At 39.7% G+C, this 18692-nt stretch overlaps 1 protein-coding gene across 23 annotated transcripts in view; it reads right to left on the bottom strand.

The window, feature by feature from the left end:
• ARVCF (ARVCF delta catenin family member) overlaps positions 1 to 18692 on the bottom strand; it is a 279202-nt gene that overhangs the window by 50489 nt on the left and 210021 nt on the right. For all 23 annotated transcript variants that reach the window (XM_030500611.1, XM_032920202.1, XM_030500609.1 and 20 more), the window contains 3 exons: positions 15919 to 16102; positions 1661 to 1778; positions 219 to 390 (listed from right to left, as the gene is read on the bottom strand). In XM_030500611.1, coding sequence (XP_030356471.1) covers positions 219 to 390; positions 1661 to 1778; positions 15919 to 16102 — 474 coding nt within the window. The remainder of the gene's footprint in view (positions 1 to 218; positions 391 to 1660; positions 1779 to 15918; positions 16103 to 18692) is intronic.

Below are 18692 nucleotides of genomic sequence, written 5' to 3'. Positions count from 1 at the left end.
CCAATAGCGGCATCTGTCAGGGTGCACCACTCCAATTAACAGCCAAACAAAACTGTAGCAATTGTGGAAAAAATTCCCAAACATTTAGTAGTAATGCAGAAAGGGAGATGAACACATGCCATGACACTACAAACACGCAGTCAAAATCAAGATTTTGCCTACACAGAATAATTTACCCCCAAATCCATTTCCAGTTCCAAGCTCTCTGCAACACATACCTTTAGCTTTTTTCCCACCAAAACAACCAGCATCATCTTTCTTCTTCTTCTGAGAGCCTCCCGTGCTTGCCGTCTGACTGGCATCTAGTTCTTGGTACTTATCAGCTCCAGGGACCTCTTTGTGGACATGATAGGAAAGGTTCCGCATGATGCACACGCAGTTCTCCACAGACTGTTACAGAGAAATGCATGTTATACGTAGTATTGCACCCTCTTAGTTACAAACCATTAGTTTATACAGTGGAGCATTTGGGGGAATTTAAAAAAAGCCCACCTGCCCCAGGAAAAGAATGTAGCTTTCAAGGAAGATTTAGTCAAGATCCCTCAAAATTAAGGTTCACTCTTGTTCTAAAATCAATTTTATTTTCCAGAAGTGAAGTGCTTCATAAATAGCACCCATTCAAAATGAAAACTCTCTAATCGAAAATACCACCTGATCTTACATAAAGAATACAATTCACCAAAAGATCAAACAAACAGTGGAAAATGATCATACAAGGATCTTACTTTAACACAAATCTCTCTCTCATTCTTCCAAACTTTAAATCCCCAAGGAGCCCATTTTATTAAATTTTCTCTGGTCAAAACCTAAGTCTTGTGTTCTCACTGAATTCCTCACATGTCCTGTAATAGCTAATCCACAGCACGTCAGGTTCTGACAAGAGCAATGCTCTGTAGGTTGCAATGGAAACCACCAGGTGGTTACAAAATCCACTTCCAAAATTATCTGATTAAGTGACAGGGCTTTATAATTCCCTTGTACAGTCCATCACATGGTGTGACTCAAAAAGAATAAAATAACGATGCTTTATAAGCTTTATTGGTGTTAAAAAGCAATAGTATGCTCTTTCTTTTTTAAGCAGGTTAAATTTATGGTATTCCTTATGCATATAAATATGCTCTTAAGCACCACAGGATGAGATGATAATAAAGAACAGATTAATCAAAACCTGCACCAAAAAAAGCCACAATGAAATTGCTGCAGGTCTGAAGATACTCTCTTAATGTCTAAGCACTAAAGTTCTCAGAGATGGTGCTGAAAAACATCTTTAAAGTGGAAACTGACTCCTTTGCTGGCATTGTGCAAAGCACAACACGATGGGACAGAATTCTGATTTGGAGATTGCACTTAAAATGTCAATTAAGTTATGCGGAACAATAGCGATAATGTCACTGATGATAAAGGACTACTCTCCCCACCTATCACAACCACTTGCCTTTGCTCATGTCATCGGCCACACAAAGTAACATAGCAGCGTCATGCTGTTACCACAGTAGCAGCACCATGGATTATCATGACAGAGATGAGAGGAAGATAATTACTGTCTTTTCTGAGGTAACCATAATCCACTTCTGATACTAGCAAACAGAAGTCAAGCCCAGTGCAACATGTCAGCCTAAATTAATGTAAACATTCATTAAGTTTTAATACTGAAATTCACCTTATTGTCTGTATCCTTCTTGCCAACTGCAGACTGTAGAGCATGGAGGAGGGCATCCACCAAGCCATCGCACTCTCTTAGTCTTCTGCGTGCTTCTGCTCCATCTGAACTTACATTCCTAACAGGACAGATTTAAAGGAAAATTTAGCCCTCTGACCTTCACCATAACGTTGAAGGTGTGTCGATTTATACTACAATTATGAAGAACTCATTACCTTGGATGAACAATTTGGAGGCAAAGAAGTCTGACAAACCTATTAAATCTCAGTAAAATATGGCAATGCACATCTGCAACTCCCCCCGTCTGAACAAAAAGGGGAATACAGTCACAGAAGTGCCTGCAAGCACATTCTTCTGAGTTGCTGGTGAGTCCAGCGATATACCTTAAAGCGATACACCTTTTCAGAGCAAACAATAAGCAAACTCAAAATTTAATATCAAAGCCTGAAATTTTAATCTGAAAAATACTTTCACCACCTTATGAAAAATATGCAAAATCACAGGACTGCTCAGTGGTATTCATGTCCACAGAAACTGAAAAATTAGAAAGAGTAAAACCAGTTCCACAATAAACTATTTAATTAATCTGTATATAAATTTGTTCTTCACTTTCTTTAGCCCCCATCTGCTCCAAAGAAGTCAGACGGGAGTCACCATTTACAACTGGTGTCTCCTTGGCTGCACAAAGGTTCTCCAAATCTGTTCTGTATCCCATCCCCAACTTTCTGACTGGAAGTTACTGCACCCAGTTTAAATCCCACAGTTTGTCATTTAAAGCCCACCTTTCACACTGTGTACAGCAGAATCAGTACAAAGCCCCAATCAGTCACATTTAGAAACTAAAAGACGATAGCATATTTATATGGCTCTAAATTTCTTCAAATATTGCACAAGAGAACGGCACAGGCAGAAGATGTGAGACAGCAGTGAAAGGTACCTGGAGTTGTCAAAGTTGCACAAAATCCATGAGTGCAGAAACTGTTAGCGGGGAGCTACGAACTTTGCCTCACTTGTCCAGTGAGCACACACACGATGAACTGAAGCCCCAGCCTTGCACAAGCATCAACCTGCTATTACTCAATAAATAATAAAATTCCAGTCAATTTTCCAAATGCTGTTTTTTTTTTCTTTCCTTTCTTCTTCTTATATTTCACTTTTATTTTTTTTTTTTGGAGGGGGGATGGAAGTGCTTGCTGGCAAAACCTCTATGGAAAGTTTTCTCAAAGCTGAAATGCACTAATTTCACCACCACCACATCCAACCTTTCCGGGTGTCCGACTTCCCCAGACCTGGGTAAGGCTAGCTTTCAAAGCTCAGGGCACAATCCTTACCTTCTGCCATCAGGATCGTGCAGCTAATGTTTCTTTTAAACTAACCAGAGGAACTGCCAATCTCCAAGTAATTAACAAATCAATCATGGTCCCCTCACATGTTTCCCCATCACACAGGCAGGCTGGTGTGTTAACTAGATGACTAGGAAAAAACCCACTACATTTTCTCACAGACCTCCTAAAATCTGAAGGCGCTTAAGTGTGAGCTGGTTGCTGTAACAGCACATTAACTTTCAATTAAGAACACAAATGAAATGCACAGCTAAATAAATCCTTTCCCACAGCCTCACCTCTAGCAATAGCTGATAAAAGACAGGTAAAGTGGATTTCGAAATACGATTCCACAGGATATATGGAGGAGGGAATTCTACATGCTCTTTTTCCACCTCCAGTTGTAGTAATCCTTTTGTATTAAAAGCTCAAACATGAATTTTAATGTAAAGTCTTTATGAAACTGAAATTAGAATTCAAATTCTCTGTGATACCATTCAGGACCTATAACAATAAATGATAGCAACTCCACCTCCAAGCACATCTATTGAAGTGGAATGTTACTTATTAAGCTTGAGAGTGACAGAAATGCACTAAAAATGGTCTTATCTGCAGCTGTGAATCACATTTCTTATTCCCTCATTAAGTCTTAGAAATGGAGAGATAAAATACATCAGGAACACCTGCAGAACTCAATAAATAAATCAAATTTTGAAAAAAAAAAAAAAAATCCTTCATACATTTCTTGCCCATGGCCCATTTATAAGATTTTTCAATGGTCCATTTGTGCTACCACACTTGTAGCACATTTTTTTTTACTGCTTTGGTTACCAACAGCATCACGGTATTCTGTGTGCTGCTTTCTTACTTCTTGATCTGTATTATGATTAAAGGTAGACACTGACAAGGTTATAAGTGATGTTATAAAAGTGCATCAGTGGCTTGCCAGTAACACTTGCTGTTTCTTCAACTATAGAATAATTTACAGAATATTAATGCCTCAAGAAAAAATTCCCACATATATCACACAACCATGAAAACTCTGCAGGATCAAATTAATATCTAGTTAATGCTATAAATAAATTATCCAGCCACCAAACTCTGCAGTTTTAATGTTGTAACTAACACATCAGAAAACGTATCCTTATAAGCATCTCATGCAGAAACATCTGCTCTATAGATACCAACACTCTTGGGATTCTCCTAGTCCTCCCTCCCTGGGTAATGCAATTCCTGCAGCCCATGGGATTTATCTAACACAGAACAACAAAACCATGTGCGGATGGTGAAAATAAAGACAGCATTCTTTGAGTGAGTTCTCATCTTTCAATCCCAGAAGTACTCTCAGGGTTGGTTTCCATGATCTGGAGCAATCTTCAAAAGGTCCTGCAACTCAGGAAAATGCCAGGTTGCATTTCTGCCTTGGGGTGTTTAGACTCTATGCTATCTACCTCCTTGAAAAACATCATCGGTAGTCATGGGTTAAATTCACATCTTGGGTCTTCAGGAGGGACTGGGGAGACAAAAGCGATTTCATGGACAAGAGAGCTAGTGCTCGAATTGGTCATTAAAAAGGACAGAAACTGCAATGGAATAAATAGCATGCCACTGACAGGAGTCAGGAAAAATCTCTTCCAACTTCACATCTGCACTGGAATTGTTCTTGATGCATCTTACAGATCTATTAAACAGAAAAGACATAACTAACAAAAAGACATAACTAAGTCATGTTTCAAAGGAAGCTTTCAGCGCAAAGTTTCTGAACACCCTTCCTTCAAGAGTGATGAAAATCAACAAACAGGCGACAGATCACACATTAACAGAAGATTTTTAGTTATCTCACATAGGGTGACCCTCCACAGAGGGAATGCAAAGCCTCGTTCAGGACAGAAACTTCCTGAAACTCATGCAACAGACAGATATGCAACACAACATCCAGATTTGGGTAGAGAGTTTTGCTTTTCATTGAACTCTTCTACACATTAGACAAGCATTATTTTATATCAGAATAAAATCAACTCTTCAGTGGATGGAGTGTTTGATACAAGACACTGAATAGAAAAGGAAGCTAAAACCCTAGAGCTGAGGTGTTTGTTAACTGTTACTTAGGAGCAAGACTGTCATGCAACAACTGGAATAACCCAAAGATTCTGGAACGAAACACATTATCTCAGTGACTTGCTTGCTGGGACAGTTTAATACCAAGAACCTCTACAGATGAAGGTAAAGATACTTTTTAAGTTTGAATAACTCAAAACAGGAACTCTGCAGGGCTTTTGAGGTACTGATGATGGACAAAATCCTGTTATATGAATGAAAATAAAGTTGACTGCCTGTTCAAATGGGTGGGAATAGGGAGGAAGAATGACCCAAACTACTTTTACACAAAACAGTGGTATGATAACTGCCATTCATCTCTGGTGTTTGTATAGTCTCTTCCCTTGCCTTGTCTCTTCAACACCACAAGAGTTGAACAGACAACTTCCTCTGCTGCTTTCCCTGACTTTCCCTGTTTTTCAATACTTTTCCAAGAGTCCATTGAAATGTATTTTAAAACCAAAAGTAAAAACTTTCTTACATCACACTGCAAAGGCTAACAGACAGCTTTGCAGGTGCTTACTGTAAATATACACAACACACTCAAAAGAACAATTCTAGGAGCAAGACATGAAATTACTTTCCGTGTTCCTCAAAGTACATAGGAAGGAAATCAACTCTATGACTGATCTTATGTAAAACAGTAAAGCACAAGTCTTGTTGCAGAGATTTAGATCCCCAGCCCATAGCTGGAAAGAGTGACCTGGATTCTTCCTCAAATTCTTGGAATCCAGACTGTAGACATGACTAGTGAAAAAGGATTTGTAAGGATGTTAAAATATATGCTTTGCCTGGGAAAACAAAACAGAAGAGCACTAAGTAAATGTTAAATAAAAGTAAATATCTACCAGCGTAGAAACACATCAGGCAGGAATCCAGCCTGTTGGTATTAAAGACTTCAGAAAATGGAAGGGAATGTGCTGAGAAATCTGTTCATGCTTTAGATAAGGTTATCATTATCACCAAATAATCTTCTTAATAATATGCAACTCTGAAGGTAGCATTTACATCTGCAGAACAGGGTTGGTATTCGTCAGCTCTAGGACAGGTGAGCTGTTACTACTGTCTGTGCCAAGCACCAAAATTATCCTCAAAAGATTTAAAAGTAATTAAATGCATGGCACTTAATTTGCAGTATTTCAATGCAAATCATGTAGCAATGTCTCCACTGTGCTCTCCCTAACAATCTGAAAGATAGATGTGGAAACCTTCTGTGTGGTTGTGGGTTTTTTAATGACAAAGAGAAACTTGAAATTACAAGCAAAGAGACACATTTTTTTCTTTGAACATTAAAACTACTATTTCCAAGACTATTGCTGTGCCTGCCACCTGGCTGGAAAGGGCCATCAGTTGTTATCCCACAGTGCTGCAGATGAAGCTGACAGCCAGAAGGTAGAGTATTAATAACACTTACATGAAATTTCAGTTCAGTGGTTGTAAAAAGCACTTTCTTTGGAGACCAAGCTGGGGACAAAGACAACAGGTTGGAGACTTCATTTTTTGTGTAAATAGAAAGCTGAACTGGAAATTTTTAAGACATCCTCCTAGTAACATTTCCACCTTTCTCTGGAAGAAGTGTGGCTGAGAGCTGAAGCCGACACAGTGATGAGTTCTTTTCAACAGCCTCTTTTGCACACTGCAGGGTCTCAGATTGCCCAAATGAATCCTACTTTTTACTATCGTAAACAACAACAGCTATTTTTGTATTGCCAGGCTAAAAAGTAACACTGGCTCCTATATAGTGTGTTTCAGCACTCTTGAAGAAGATAAGGATACCTGTGATCATTACAAACTGGAGTGCTACAAGTGACTGGGGTTTTCTGGTGGGTTCAGTGTGTGGCACTGCACAAGTGGGTTGAGTTAGGGCAATGCTGTGGCCAAGCTGACAGGCAGTATGCATACCTTGCTAGACCCTAACACCATCACTGTCCACACATTCATTGAGTTTTATACACTTTGGCTGAGAAAAAAAACTACAAGGTTCTCATGAGTCTAATTTAAATACATTAGTCGTTCTATCCACCTCCGCTGACAGTCAGAACCTTTGCTATAAAAACACCCTTAGACACCCACACTTTGCTTCACTATTCAGAAATTTTTATTTGGATGTCAGCCAAAGGAGATTGATAAATAACAGTTGCAGTACATATACTCTATTTCTGAGCGTATTTCTAGGTACTGAATACCACGAAGGAGGAATATACAGCATTTTTAAATCATTCCATTGTTTCATGCAAAAAGAGAACAAACTCCATACTTCTGTTCACATGAAATTCCAGAAAGTTTAATTGGTATTAAACTCATTGTTCTGTAAAAATGAGAGAGAAAAAGAAGCTGCCTGTGACACAGACAGCCTGACCTGGGCAGCACTGGTCAAAGAGCTCTGTACAACACAGTGATGGCTGGCAGCAGACAGCTGATTTGAAAATCAAGGACAGAAGATGGTAAAGAAAACAGGAAGAAGCCAAAGTCCAAACGAAGTCAACAGAAAGACCGGGGAGCTCTACTGATGGTGATATCAGGTAGGGAGCAGCTGTTCAACTGAGAAAAGGTGTCCCAGATCCGGGCAGGAGATCCCACTGGAGATTTCTGCTCCACTTAAGCATCCACTCACCAGCTAGACCCAAGAGAGAAGCAGCAGCGCAGCCCAGGTGCCTTGCATGTAAACCCCTTCCTGCTATTTGAATAAAGGGATTGGTTTTGTTTAGTTGGTCAAATGCTCAAAAGAGGACATATGAAAAGCCACCGCTGAAAAGGACTTCACATGCTTAGTCTGTGCTCCAGTGACATTGGCACAGAGCAAGAAACCTACAAAGCATCCTATTACATGTCTCATACGCATGTCAGCACCGTCTGCAAGAGCTCCCTGCAACAAGCAGGGGCTCAGCAGTCAGCAGTACAGTTTAACAAGGTACAGATGTAAAGTCCATCTTTTGTTATTTGTGGCTTTCTATATCCAAAACATCGTGTAATACCTTTTCAGTAAAATGCTGACTGGTTACCTCCTGCATGACCTATTTGGAGGGCCTTAGCTTGTTCTCCTGTAATGCAAAATGATGCAGAAATGCATTACACAAGAATTCCATGATGCCCAGCAGCAGCTACTTAGCTTACAAATTATTCCAGACTCTGCTTGCAGGAAAGGCTAAGAGGCTCTGCTTGCTTTATCACATATGCTTGCTGCAACGTGAAAAGAATCTCAAAAATACAAAACCAAGGTGGTATTTATCTAATAAAGGATCATGGCTCACATGCCTTCCAAAGCAAACTATGTCCGTTACAGTGCCCGCAGTGAGCTTTGTTTCAGTCTTGCTCTTCATCCCACCACAGCCACAGACATTTTTTGTAGATTCCTCTCACTGACAGCCAAGGGAGAAGGGACCTAGATTCATTCGTAAGTAATGACAGAAGGCAATAAGCAAGTGCACAACTTTACATTTATACTTCAGATTTGACTGTAAAGCATTAAGGTTGCATGTAACTAGGTTATGTCTCTGCTGCTAAAATCTATGCATAATTTATTTATATTACAAGCTAAACATCAGGAACTGTCAGGAGAAACCCTAACAGCTCCTTACTAGCACGAATTAAACGCTCTGCTCATCATATAAGCCCCAGGACAGCCATATGCTGTGATCCTGCACAGTATCAGTAAGCTAATTAAGAAACTGCCTTTGCTCTCTCCTCTCTGTTGTGTAGGTTTTTAATTTGAGTTGGTTTTTTCCAGCCTGGGTTGGGCAGATAAGCTTCTCCCTTTTCTGTGCTGCTTTCTGCCTCTAAAGTGAAGATTCACAAGCAAATTTCTGTTCAGTTGTTGCCTCTTTCTAAAAAGATTCCTTTGCTGAAAGTCCAGTTCAAAAGTACCTTTTGCACAACAAAACACTGACAGTATCATTAGCTGCAGTTTCTGGAGCAGCAGTCTCCCAAAGACTGTACCCAGTATGAAACCCGTACGAGTGAACCAACCTCCAAGTACAGTGGGTGGGTGGACATAGACATGCTAGCATCTGCCCTAATCTCCTCTGGGTGGGACAGGGAAGTGATAAAGCTCTGCAAGAAGTCCTGTCCAGGCCTCCTTGGTTAAACAACTGCCCTATGAAAGCACACTAAAGGACTACCTGAACACTGATTAGAAGTAAAACAAATTTGTCAAAAATCCTTTTTGAAGTGACGGAGAAAGGTAGCTGCTGCAGTGAGGGCTCTGTACTAATGCTGGACTTGTGAAGCTTAATTAGTACTTTGCTGCTGATAAAAAAAAACAGAGAAAATATAAGCTGGCACCTGAAAACTCAGATTTTCCCATCTTCTCTGTCTTGCCATGCTTCAATAAGCAAAGTTCCCCTGACACCAATGGCAGCTTGGCTGGCAGCACTGTAGCAGCATCACCTGAGCTTCACCTCCTGCGCCCTAGTCTTCACTAGAGAGCACTTCCAGGTCAAAGATTTGTACTTAAGTGCCTTCTTACTTCAGTCTGTTGGAGATGAAGACTGCCTCAAGTACATAAGAGTGCAGGCAGGACAAATATTATGTGACTGTCACCACATACTATTATCATGCCTGCAGGATTTAAAGATGGATAGAGTTCGAAGGTAATTCACTTCGAAAGCTCTAATTCCCAAGCACTTTTCTTCAGAGAAAAGCCATCCATTAATCATAAAAAAGAAAGGAGGGCATAAGCACCTGGCTTTGTCAGCGTTTCTTTCTTCAAACACAGCATGCAGAGATGAGAAAAAAGAATGGACACACCATTATAACTCATACAGTTGTTTCCAGTGAACAAAGAGAATTTTTCTGCCAAAACAAGGCCACACGTTTCGTTTGACAAACCTCCTCTACCTCCACATGCCTCACAGATGAACACATTCATGCTACAGTGTTTATATACATACATGTATGCACAAGTATATAAAGACATTAGGACTTGACAAATGCATCCAGTACTGTTAAACAGTGTTATATATGACTGAAGCACTGTAAGTTACATCTGCAGGACAAGACATGCATGTACCTTAATGCTCTCTGCCATCCTCAGAAAAAGGCTTAAAACATTCCCATTCAAAACCTCTATTTGGCACATCCTAAGTATTAATGATTTACCATCAACTCCTTCAGTCCTCTTTCCTCTGAAGCATATAAAAGTAACAGGAGCTTGCAGATACCTTTATATCATTTCTTATCCCGGCGGAGTATGTTTTTGGCTCTGAATCTACCAACTCCTTATCTTATGCCTTCAAACATCGTACCTCACACTTACCATAACTCTCAGGTTTTGATTCAATCGGACTGAATTCTTAGTTTTTTCCTACAGGAAGTGCTTATTCCCATTGTTGGTTCTAGGATCAACCACTTAAAAATCCTTGAACCACCGGTATTTACCAACTTCAGGGGAAGGTAAGGACAGAGGTGTCAATCCCATGTTAAAGACAGGAATGTGAAGATCAGTGACCAAAGTCCAGATCCACCCAGGCACTTATGAACCTGAACCTCACACCACCAGAAGGAGATAGGGCTATTAAAAATTAGACCACAAAAAGGTTTACACCATTAATCATGCCTGCAGTTATGTCGGTATAGAGCAGAAGAGCTATTAAGCCCATACTTCTCAAGTCTCCTGTAACAGCTCTAGCCATCAGGTTGTCCCTTCTCAGGAGCTGATGTTGGACAAGCTGTTATGTGCAATTTTGAGCTGAAGAACGCATGTTTTTAGTGGAAGTCAAGTGGGTGCAGTTTGTTTGTGTTTGTACACCCACAGCCAGGCCTCTGAACCCTCAGGCTATTTGTGAATGTGAATTCTTGTGTACTTGGAGAATTGACAAGAAACACTGCAACTACAGATGGTACCCTGGAAAAAGGAGCACTTTGCATCTGTTTGCTATGCAAATTAATTCATTTAACATTTGTTGACAGCAGGTCAGTTTAGATCAGGAATCAGGCTAGAAAGTTGGCAATTTAGGAACTAAGTTCTACTCTGTCCTCTTAGAAGTGAAAAAATCCAAGGGAGAATTAAAAGTAATTAGGCAGAAAACAGCAATTAAGCCCAGAATGAATTTAATTTTTAAACCATTAAAATCCTTACTGTTTGCAGAGAACTAGGAATCATGGTGGATACCTACACAGAAAACAAAACAGATAATGTAACTGTAGCAGCACTCTGACCCACAGATGCAGCACTTCTCCTTTAAAACAGAGAAGCACCTTAGAAGAAACCTGGAGACACAAGACCAGAAGGTCTCTGGTGCTGCCTGAACACATGTGAGCTACCCTTGGCTTCATCACCCTGCAAGCAATTCGACAAGTACACTCTTCTCCCTAAAGCACCTCAACGTCCTGGTCAAAGTTGTAGGAAGGATCATGAAATGACCTTGTTAAGATGCACAAAATTATTACATTATTTAAACTGGAGAACAAGTTGAAAACAAATGCTTCTGGATTGCAAATCCCAGTAGGGATTTAAGCCTTTAAAGATAGAGGGGAAAAAAAGGCAGTAACTAGAAGAGACATTATCCACATACCTAGAAGAATAAAATACTATGCAAAGACATGAAACTTGTACTCCAAATGAAATCAATGAACATCTGTGCATATTTAATGATTTTCCTAGCAAATGTCTTCTTTACTTCTTCCCCAGTTCTATAGCCAAGTTTCCATAGCAAGAAAATACTGCATTTCAATAAACCAATTTTTGCTTTGTTTTTTTTACTGTTCCTTTCTAGATTTCCATCATACCTATTTGTCTCAGCAGGTTCAACACAATAGAAGAACACTTTATTTATAAAATTATACCCAAGGTAGCATCTATCACAAGTTGTAAAATTATTACACATATTGTAGATCCATTTATCATATTGGGTCAGCCCCCGGAATCAAGACACAGCAATGTAAGAGGAAACATCTTTTTCCTGATCTCAGGATGAGAATGGAAACAAAATTATCATCACCTGCACTAGTTTCTGAAAAGTTCAGCATTTCTTGGTAAAGTTTACATAAAAAGGATGCAATAAATTTCATTATCAGATCATTGTTTGCAAATTGGCTGTGCTGCCAAGTCTTTATTTCACAAAGGGGAATACAGGATTCCCAAAACATTTGTTTGAAGAGAGTTTTTGGCAAGTACAGAGTAGGATAGCACTCAGAACCCACTTGTCATGTTTCAGATGGTAACAGGATTCAAGAGATCCCTACAATGGCCATAGTCATGGGAGAAGATATGACTTCAGAAGCAGCCCTTAAAATAAACACTGTTCCCCAAAGTCAACATAAACCTTAACCAGTCATCTTTTTCTGCCTCCGATTCTTACTGGCTACGTATACATTGCCAGTTAGGTATGGTAGTTCGGTATGGACATCGTTAAGTATCACAGGTAATCCCAGAGTTATTTAACTCATGGCTTTTGTAGATAGCATTTGAACGCCTTTCTTTATGATAAGCTTTGCACGGTTTCTCTGATTTCCAGCTCATAAGTGACCAGGTCCAACATTACTCAGTATCACACACAGGCCTTTCTCAAACAGCAGCTCAGACAGATCCATTCTGGAGCACAAGTCCTTTGGCCTCTAAGACTAAAAGCAACATCAAGCATAAAGATGGATTTTTGTTACTTCACAAAATGGGTAGAAATCAGGGCTATACAAAACCAGCAAACTTTCTTAGCTTTGCCTAAGGGGCGAAAGAGTGCATGGATCACACCTCTCATCTAGCAAAGTTAACTCCCAAGTAAAGCAACTCTGGTGCAGTTACAGATGCCTGCTAAGATACTGGCCTCAGTAACTGACCCCTCTGCTAAAGCATCCTTCCATCCCACGTGTACCTGCAGCACTACACTATATGTGCTGCTACTACAAGACGTTAATACACCCTTAGGCACATGCAGGCCAAGTTGACTACATAGGATAAATTCACCCTGCCCTACTCAGACCTGGATACACACCAGCACCTGAACTCCCAAAGTGAGGAAGGAGAGAGACTTACATATTACACAAGGGAAAAATGTATTGTGGACAGGACAGGACTGGAAAGGAAAATGGGATGGATCAGGATTTGAAGAAGAGGTGAAGGCAAATAGGTGGCTTTTCTTTTTTTTAATTACTTGTTTTCAATTATTTTGAAATAAGTGTTTCCAAGGCTCCCCATAATCAAAGGAGAGACCCAGATTAAGAACAAAGTAAAGATGAGAAAGCAATGTCAAAAAAAAAAAAAAAAAGGCGAATAATTAACTGGCAGTTCACGCTGTGAATCACTGAGTTTGAAACAAACTCGCCCACATCTGTTGATAAACTTTATTAACTGAAAAAATGATACTGAAATGAACGCGTCCCGCATGCATAACACCTGTCTCCTGCTTAGATAACTAAACTGCAAGGACATCTGAAACCTCTGAAGTTCAAAGATGCTCTCAGTTGTTTTGGAAGACAACGCAGCACACCTGAGGCGCGCTTTCAAAGGGGACACGGGAGGCTGGAACAGCATCAGGAGGAGTAACCTCCCAATTAAGTCTCAAATTGGTAAACAGTTTGTAGTCTGCAATAAGCTCCATTCATGGAAAATTCAATTTCTAGGAAAAGTGCCTGTGTCAACGAGAGAAGCGTAGGCAAAGGGGGTTTTAAACACTGACGTCTGTCAGACAGATGGCTGCAATAGTTTATTCTCTGCTGGTGCTAACTATCTTATTTTGCTGGAGCTTTTAAGGATGAGCTGCAGAGGATTTCAACAAACAATGCAAAATTATATCCAACAGTAGTAATGATAAATACTTTTGATATGTCCATTTTTATCCCTAGATCTGGAAGCGCTCTACAAATGGTAATATCACCAACACTGGAAGTATGATCAACTGAAAAGACAGCTCTTATCTCACCCACTCCCGCATCTTTGTCTGTTGTCCTGGACCCACTTTATCTCACTGCAAGAAGTAAGAAGACAGCAAGACAGTTGTCACTCCTTCCTGTGCAAGAGGTTGCTCTCTCCGTGGCACAACAGAGACACATGGACAAACTACCTTTTTGAGATTACCCTTCCCTGCTAACCTGCTATCATGTCTCCATTTACCTTAAGCAGCTCCTTTCAAGCATGAAATCAACCTTGCTCCTCATCTTAACTGAAGCTTCAAGTTTTCCACAAGGAAGCACATAGTTCCACATGATTATGACAGTAGAGACTACAGATGAAAGGAATGAAATACATGTTCCCCTCTTCAACAACAGAAGCAGTCACTATTTACTGGCTGTGTCCTGATGCATTTGAAGTGCATCAGGACTACTTTTAATTGCCAACCATTCAAATTCTCTAACTAACGTATCTCAGCACTACTATGCTCCACACTCCCCTTAATTAGCCTGAAGAATACAGTGTCCAAAGTGGCACAAGCTTTTGCATAAACCCAGTACCTTTAAAAAACCCAACCAACCAACCCACCCACCCCCCAGCTATCCTGGAATGTAGAAGTTCAAGTGGATCCCATACTAATAAAAATTTATGATGTGGATTAGGTTAGTCTACTAACTATCAATTTATTGTCTACACTTACTGGAGAATCTCACATTCATTCAGTTAATCCTTTTATCCCTCAACATGAGTAATTTCCTCTTGCAGAACTCCATTAGAAAATGAGACACTAGTAAGTAAAAACTTATGATGTCTGGAGCCTACTTAAAGGACCTTAGTTTCCAGTGGGACTGCAAATAATTTCAGTAATGGGCCCTTTCAGAACACTTTTCATTACTTCTTCATTTGTGAAGTTACTCAGGGGAATAGTTATTGCAATTTAGAGACCACAAGCCCAAGAAACAGAAATGAGCCAACTTCTGAAGATGCATAAATCAGTAGAAATCTGACAGAAGTATACTTCAGAGCAACAGAACATATGATGCCAAATCTATTTATTAGTTTTGTTCAAACTAATTGACTTCTTCATAAAGCTGAAGAATCTAACAGGGCATCTCCAGTATTTTATCTCAAAGAAAAGCAAAATGAAAGACTGTTCAGAGAACATTGGTTCTTCAGGTTTTTTAGCCTGCATTAGACCTCCTCCTGACCCCAGCTTCTAGCATGTACTATCCTACTCTCAAGGTGCTCTCAGAAATACAATTTCTAACCAGAATAGGCTCCTTTGAGAGGAATGTAAGAAATATGTTCCTAAATGGTCAGTAGTTCAGGTTCTTAAGTAATTTCCCATAGGTCCTTAGTCACTTTAGCTTAAAATAGGTGTGTGTCCACAAGCGTTTGTGGCTAAAACTGCATCAATGTTTCAGGCTCAGCATAACTCCATTAAACCAGTTCCTCAGCATCTCCAAAACAAAAGCCTTTTGATAGGAGAAGGCCTAAACCCAAGAAGGGAGTTATTTGAAAACACATTTTTCAAATAAATAAAACCAGCACCATGAAGGGAAGCAGAGAAGGTACGAATAATTTGTAAAAACAGCCCACTGATCACAGTACAACAGACAAATGAAAGTGTGATTATCAGTACTTCCAGCACAGTCTGTATCACAAAATGCCTTTTTTTGTACTTAGCTTGGCACGTACAAGCTGAGTACCTTAACCAGGTCTCTTACCCGGGTCACTCTCCATTCTACTATACACTTCCTCATATAGATCCACTCTCCCTAAACGGGATAAATGACCTACTCTTCACACTGACCCCACTGGACAGACCTGCACTGACAAGTCCTACAAGAGAGATCGTGGCAGGCAAATACCTCCAAACATTGCTACTGTGGCCACTAAGATGGGTATATCCCTGCAAAAGTGGAAGATATAGGATACTTTATTTCAAATAATTTTTACAAAATCCTATAACATGTGAAGTGTGAACAGATTAACACTCCATGGCTCTGCCTTACCGTAAGCAACCAGAAGTGTTCTTGAAGACAGTTGTCCACTCAGCATCACGAGGCTTAGAGTCCTCATTCGGCTCACTCTCCCAACCGGAATGGGGTATAATCACCTCATTGGTAAGCGTCTGCAGACCATGGTTGATGATGACCATCTTCAGGGGTTCATAGGAGGATAAATTCCATAGGGTGCCTGCAGAAGAAACAGTAATTATTAAATAACAAGAGAATAATACTAGTTAAAAATCTCCAGATTAAATAGGATCACTATCATCCACAGAGACTCACTACATGGTTAAATCAAAAAACTAAACTAAAGGGCAAAACCACTTGATGAGCCGCCGGATAGCACATAGCTTAGGGAAAGTTCCAGTTGCTGCAACAGAAACATTTCCGAAAGCATGGAAGCACTTTTATCAAGATACGGATATTTTTGAAGTCATCAAGTCCTACAACAGAATACATAAATGGGATGTGCTATTGGAGAGTAATAGGATTTTTATGCTATGTACAAATTCTGACACACTTATAAGTCTAGCTATGCCTGAAAAAGTAAAAATTCATTCAGTGCAGCAGACAAGTATATTGAGTAAGTCTTAAAAACAGGGATGAATTTATGGAGGATCATTGATCTTACACTTATCCTCTGCACAATACACAATGAAATACACAAGTATTTCATTCAAGACTCCTCTCTGTTATTTACTTTCACATTTTCCTGTCACAGGCAATATCTATGTTCAAATCACCTGGTGCCACAAGCATATTGTTCCTTGAAGAAGCTGAGAGCCAAAACTCCTGTGTCTTTCCAGTTTTACCTCAATTATAAACCAAAGGACACAGAAGTCAAACATCAAAACAACGTAACAGAACAGCCTTATGACTGTAAAAATACCCAGTCTTAGATAAGCGATACAACTTCCCAGCAGACCTGTATCACTGTCCTGACACTTACTGCTTATTAGGTTAGGACTAGAACAGGACATTCACTTCAGAGATAATTTCTGCATAGGCCCAGCCTGGTTACACTTGACAACTATCAGTACCAACATTTGGAGGGAGCTGGATGCACACTTTGGAGCTCCAAGGAAAAGTGTGAAGACAGCAGTATTTCAGAGAGAATGGAAAAGCTAGATTCCCCAGAACACACAGGAAATCCTTCCTAAGTGGGTGGACACAATATTAAACTGAGGCTCCCTCTGTTATTACAACTGTGAATTTGTACATATTGCAGTGCAAATTGTAGATACTCACCTTTTCTTACACACATCTAAAGCAAAACACAAAAGAACAACAAAGGTGCAACCTTTTGTTTCAGTTCCTTTCAGTCACTCCAAGTTTTAAAACCTACATTTTCCAACTGCAAAAGTGACTGGAAAAAGATTTTTGATCTATAACTTTTGTCATGCAGTGTAACAACCACGCGGACATGTTGGACCTGTCAGCCAATATAAAGCATGTAGTTGTGAGGGTGCCTGCAGCTCTGCAATGACCCGACGTGCTGCAGAACGCCTGACCACAGGCCGCTATCGCGTGGGAACTCTCCTTCACACTCAGGCTTTTGCTGCTACAAGTCAGACATGTCAAATGCCAATTGTCCTATTTTAATATCAGAGTATTATATCCATATAGGGTCAGGATGGAAATTTTATCTCCATTTGAGTAGTGACTGGCACTTACACGATAACCTCAAAGGCTGATGATTAGCAGAGCTTCAGAAGTCTAACGCTCTGGTGTTTCCTATTCAAAGTGATCTTTACAAAATCCAGGCATCTGCTCAGACTTCAGAGACCACATTAATTAATAAAGAAACTCTGAGGCAGATAGTGTGAACAGTATAGTGTTTCTTTCAGTCTTTTTCTAAAGTATACAAAAATACTGCACTTTTTTGGCCTATTGTCCTTGCCATTCATAGACAACACACCAGACGAGATTTTTATAACCTACTTTTTCAGCTTTCAAACAAGTCTGCATAGGTGAAATATGAATTAATTTGCTCTTTGTACCCATCACAGTAAATCACCCTTTGTTATTGCAAAACACTATGCAACGGAAAGTAAGAAAAAAACCCACAAAAACCAAGCAGAAAATGCTAACTGGCCCCATCTGGTTGGAGAAGAAAGCCTTTACTTATTGTAACAAATTAGCTCAAAAATATACACCATAAAGAAACAAATGCAAGAAAATATTTACAATAAGACTATAAAACCTGACATATAAGCTACTCAATTAATTTTAAATACTTCACTAGACAGTCTTTCTTGAGTTATTGTACACCAATTCTTTAAGGGTATCAGATTCACTGATATAAAAATAGTAATTACAATTAAATCCATAAATGCATTGCTGGCTTGGTAATTCAAAATCTAAATGCAAAATCCGAACATCCAGCACTGGATAAATCCCAGGACATTACATAGGATAATAATCTCTGGAACAAATCTGGATTCAAGCTGAGAACAGTGAGTGCAGAATACCCCGGTTCTGGAGGGTTATGTCAGGGTTCTCTCACAAAATCATTAAACAGAGCATCTGGTATTTGCAGTGGTCAAACCCCACACTATTAGAAAAAGATGGCATCAGGTGAGGAACCTAGTACAATGTTTGTAAGGATCCTGCATTTCTGTTCCTTTAAGACTGCAAAATATTGCAACAGGAAGCAATGTGAAGATTCAAAATCACCTGTATGTAGAAGAGCTAAGTTTCAAAATCTGACAGACCATCAATTTTAAGAGCTCTTTCCTGAAATGCACATATTATTTCTGCACCTGAAATGAGAATCT

This window comes from Strigops habroptila, chromosome 11 (assembly GCF_004027225.2).
Source record: "Strigops habroptila isolate Jane chromosome 11, bStrHab1.2.pri, whole genome shotgun sequence".
In the NCBI taxonomy this organism is placed as follows: domain Eukaryota; kingdom Metazoa; phylum Chordata; class Aves; order Psittaciformes; family Psittacidae; genus Strigops; species Strigops habroptila.
Note: the sequence above shows the minus strand (reverse complement) of the source record. Positions and strands in the feature narration are given on the sequence as shown.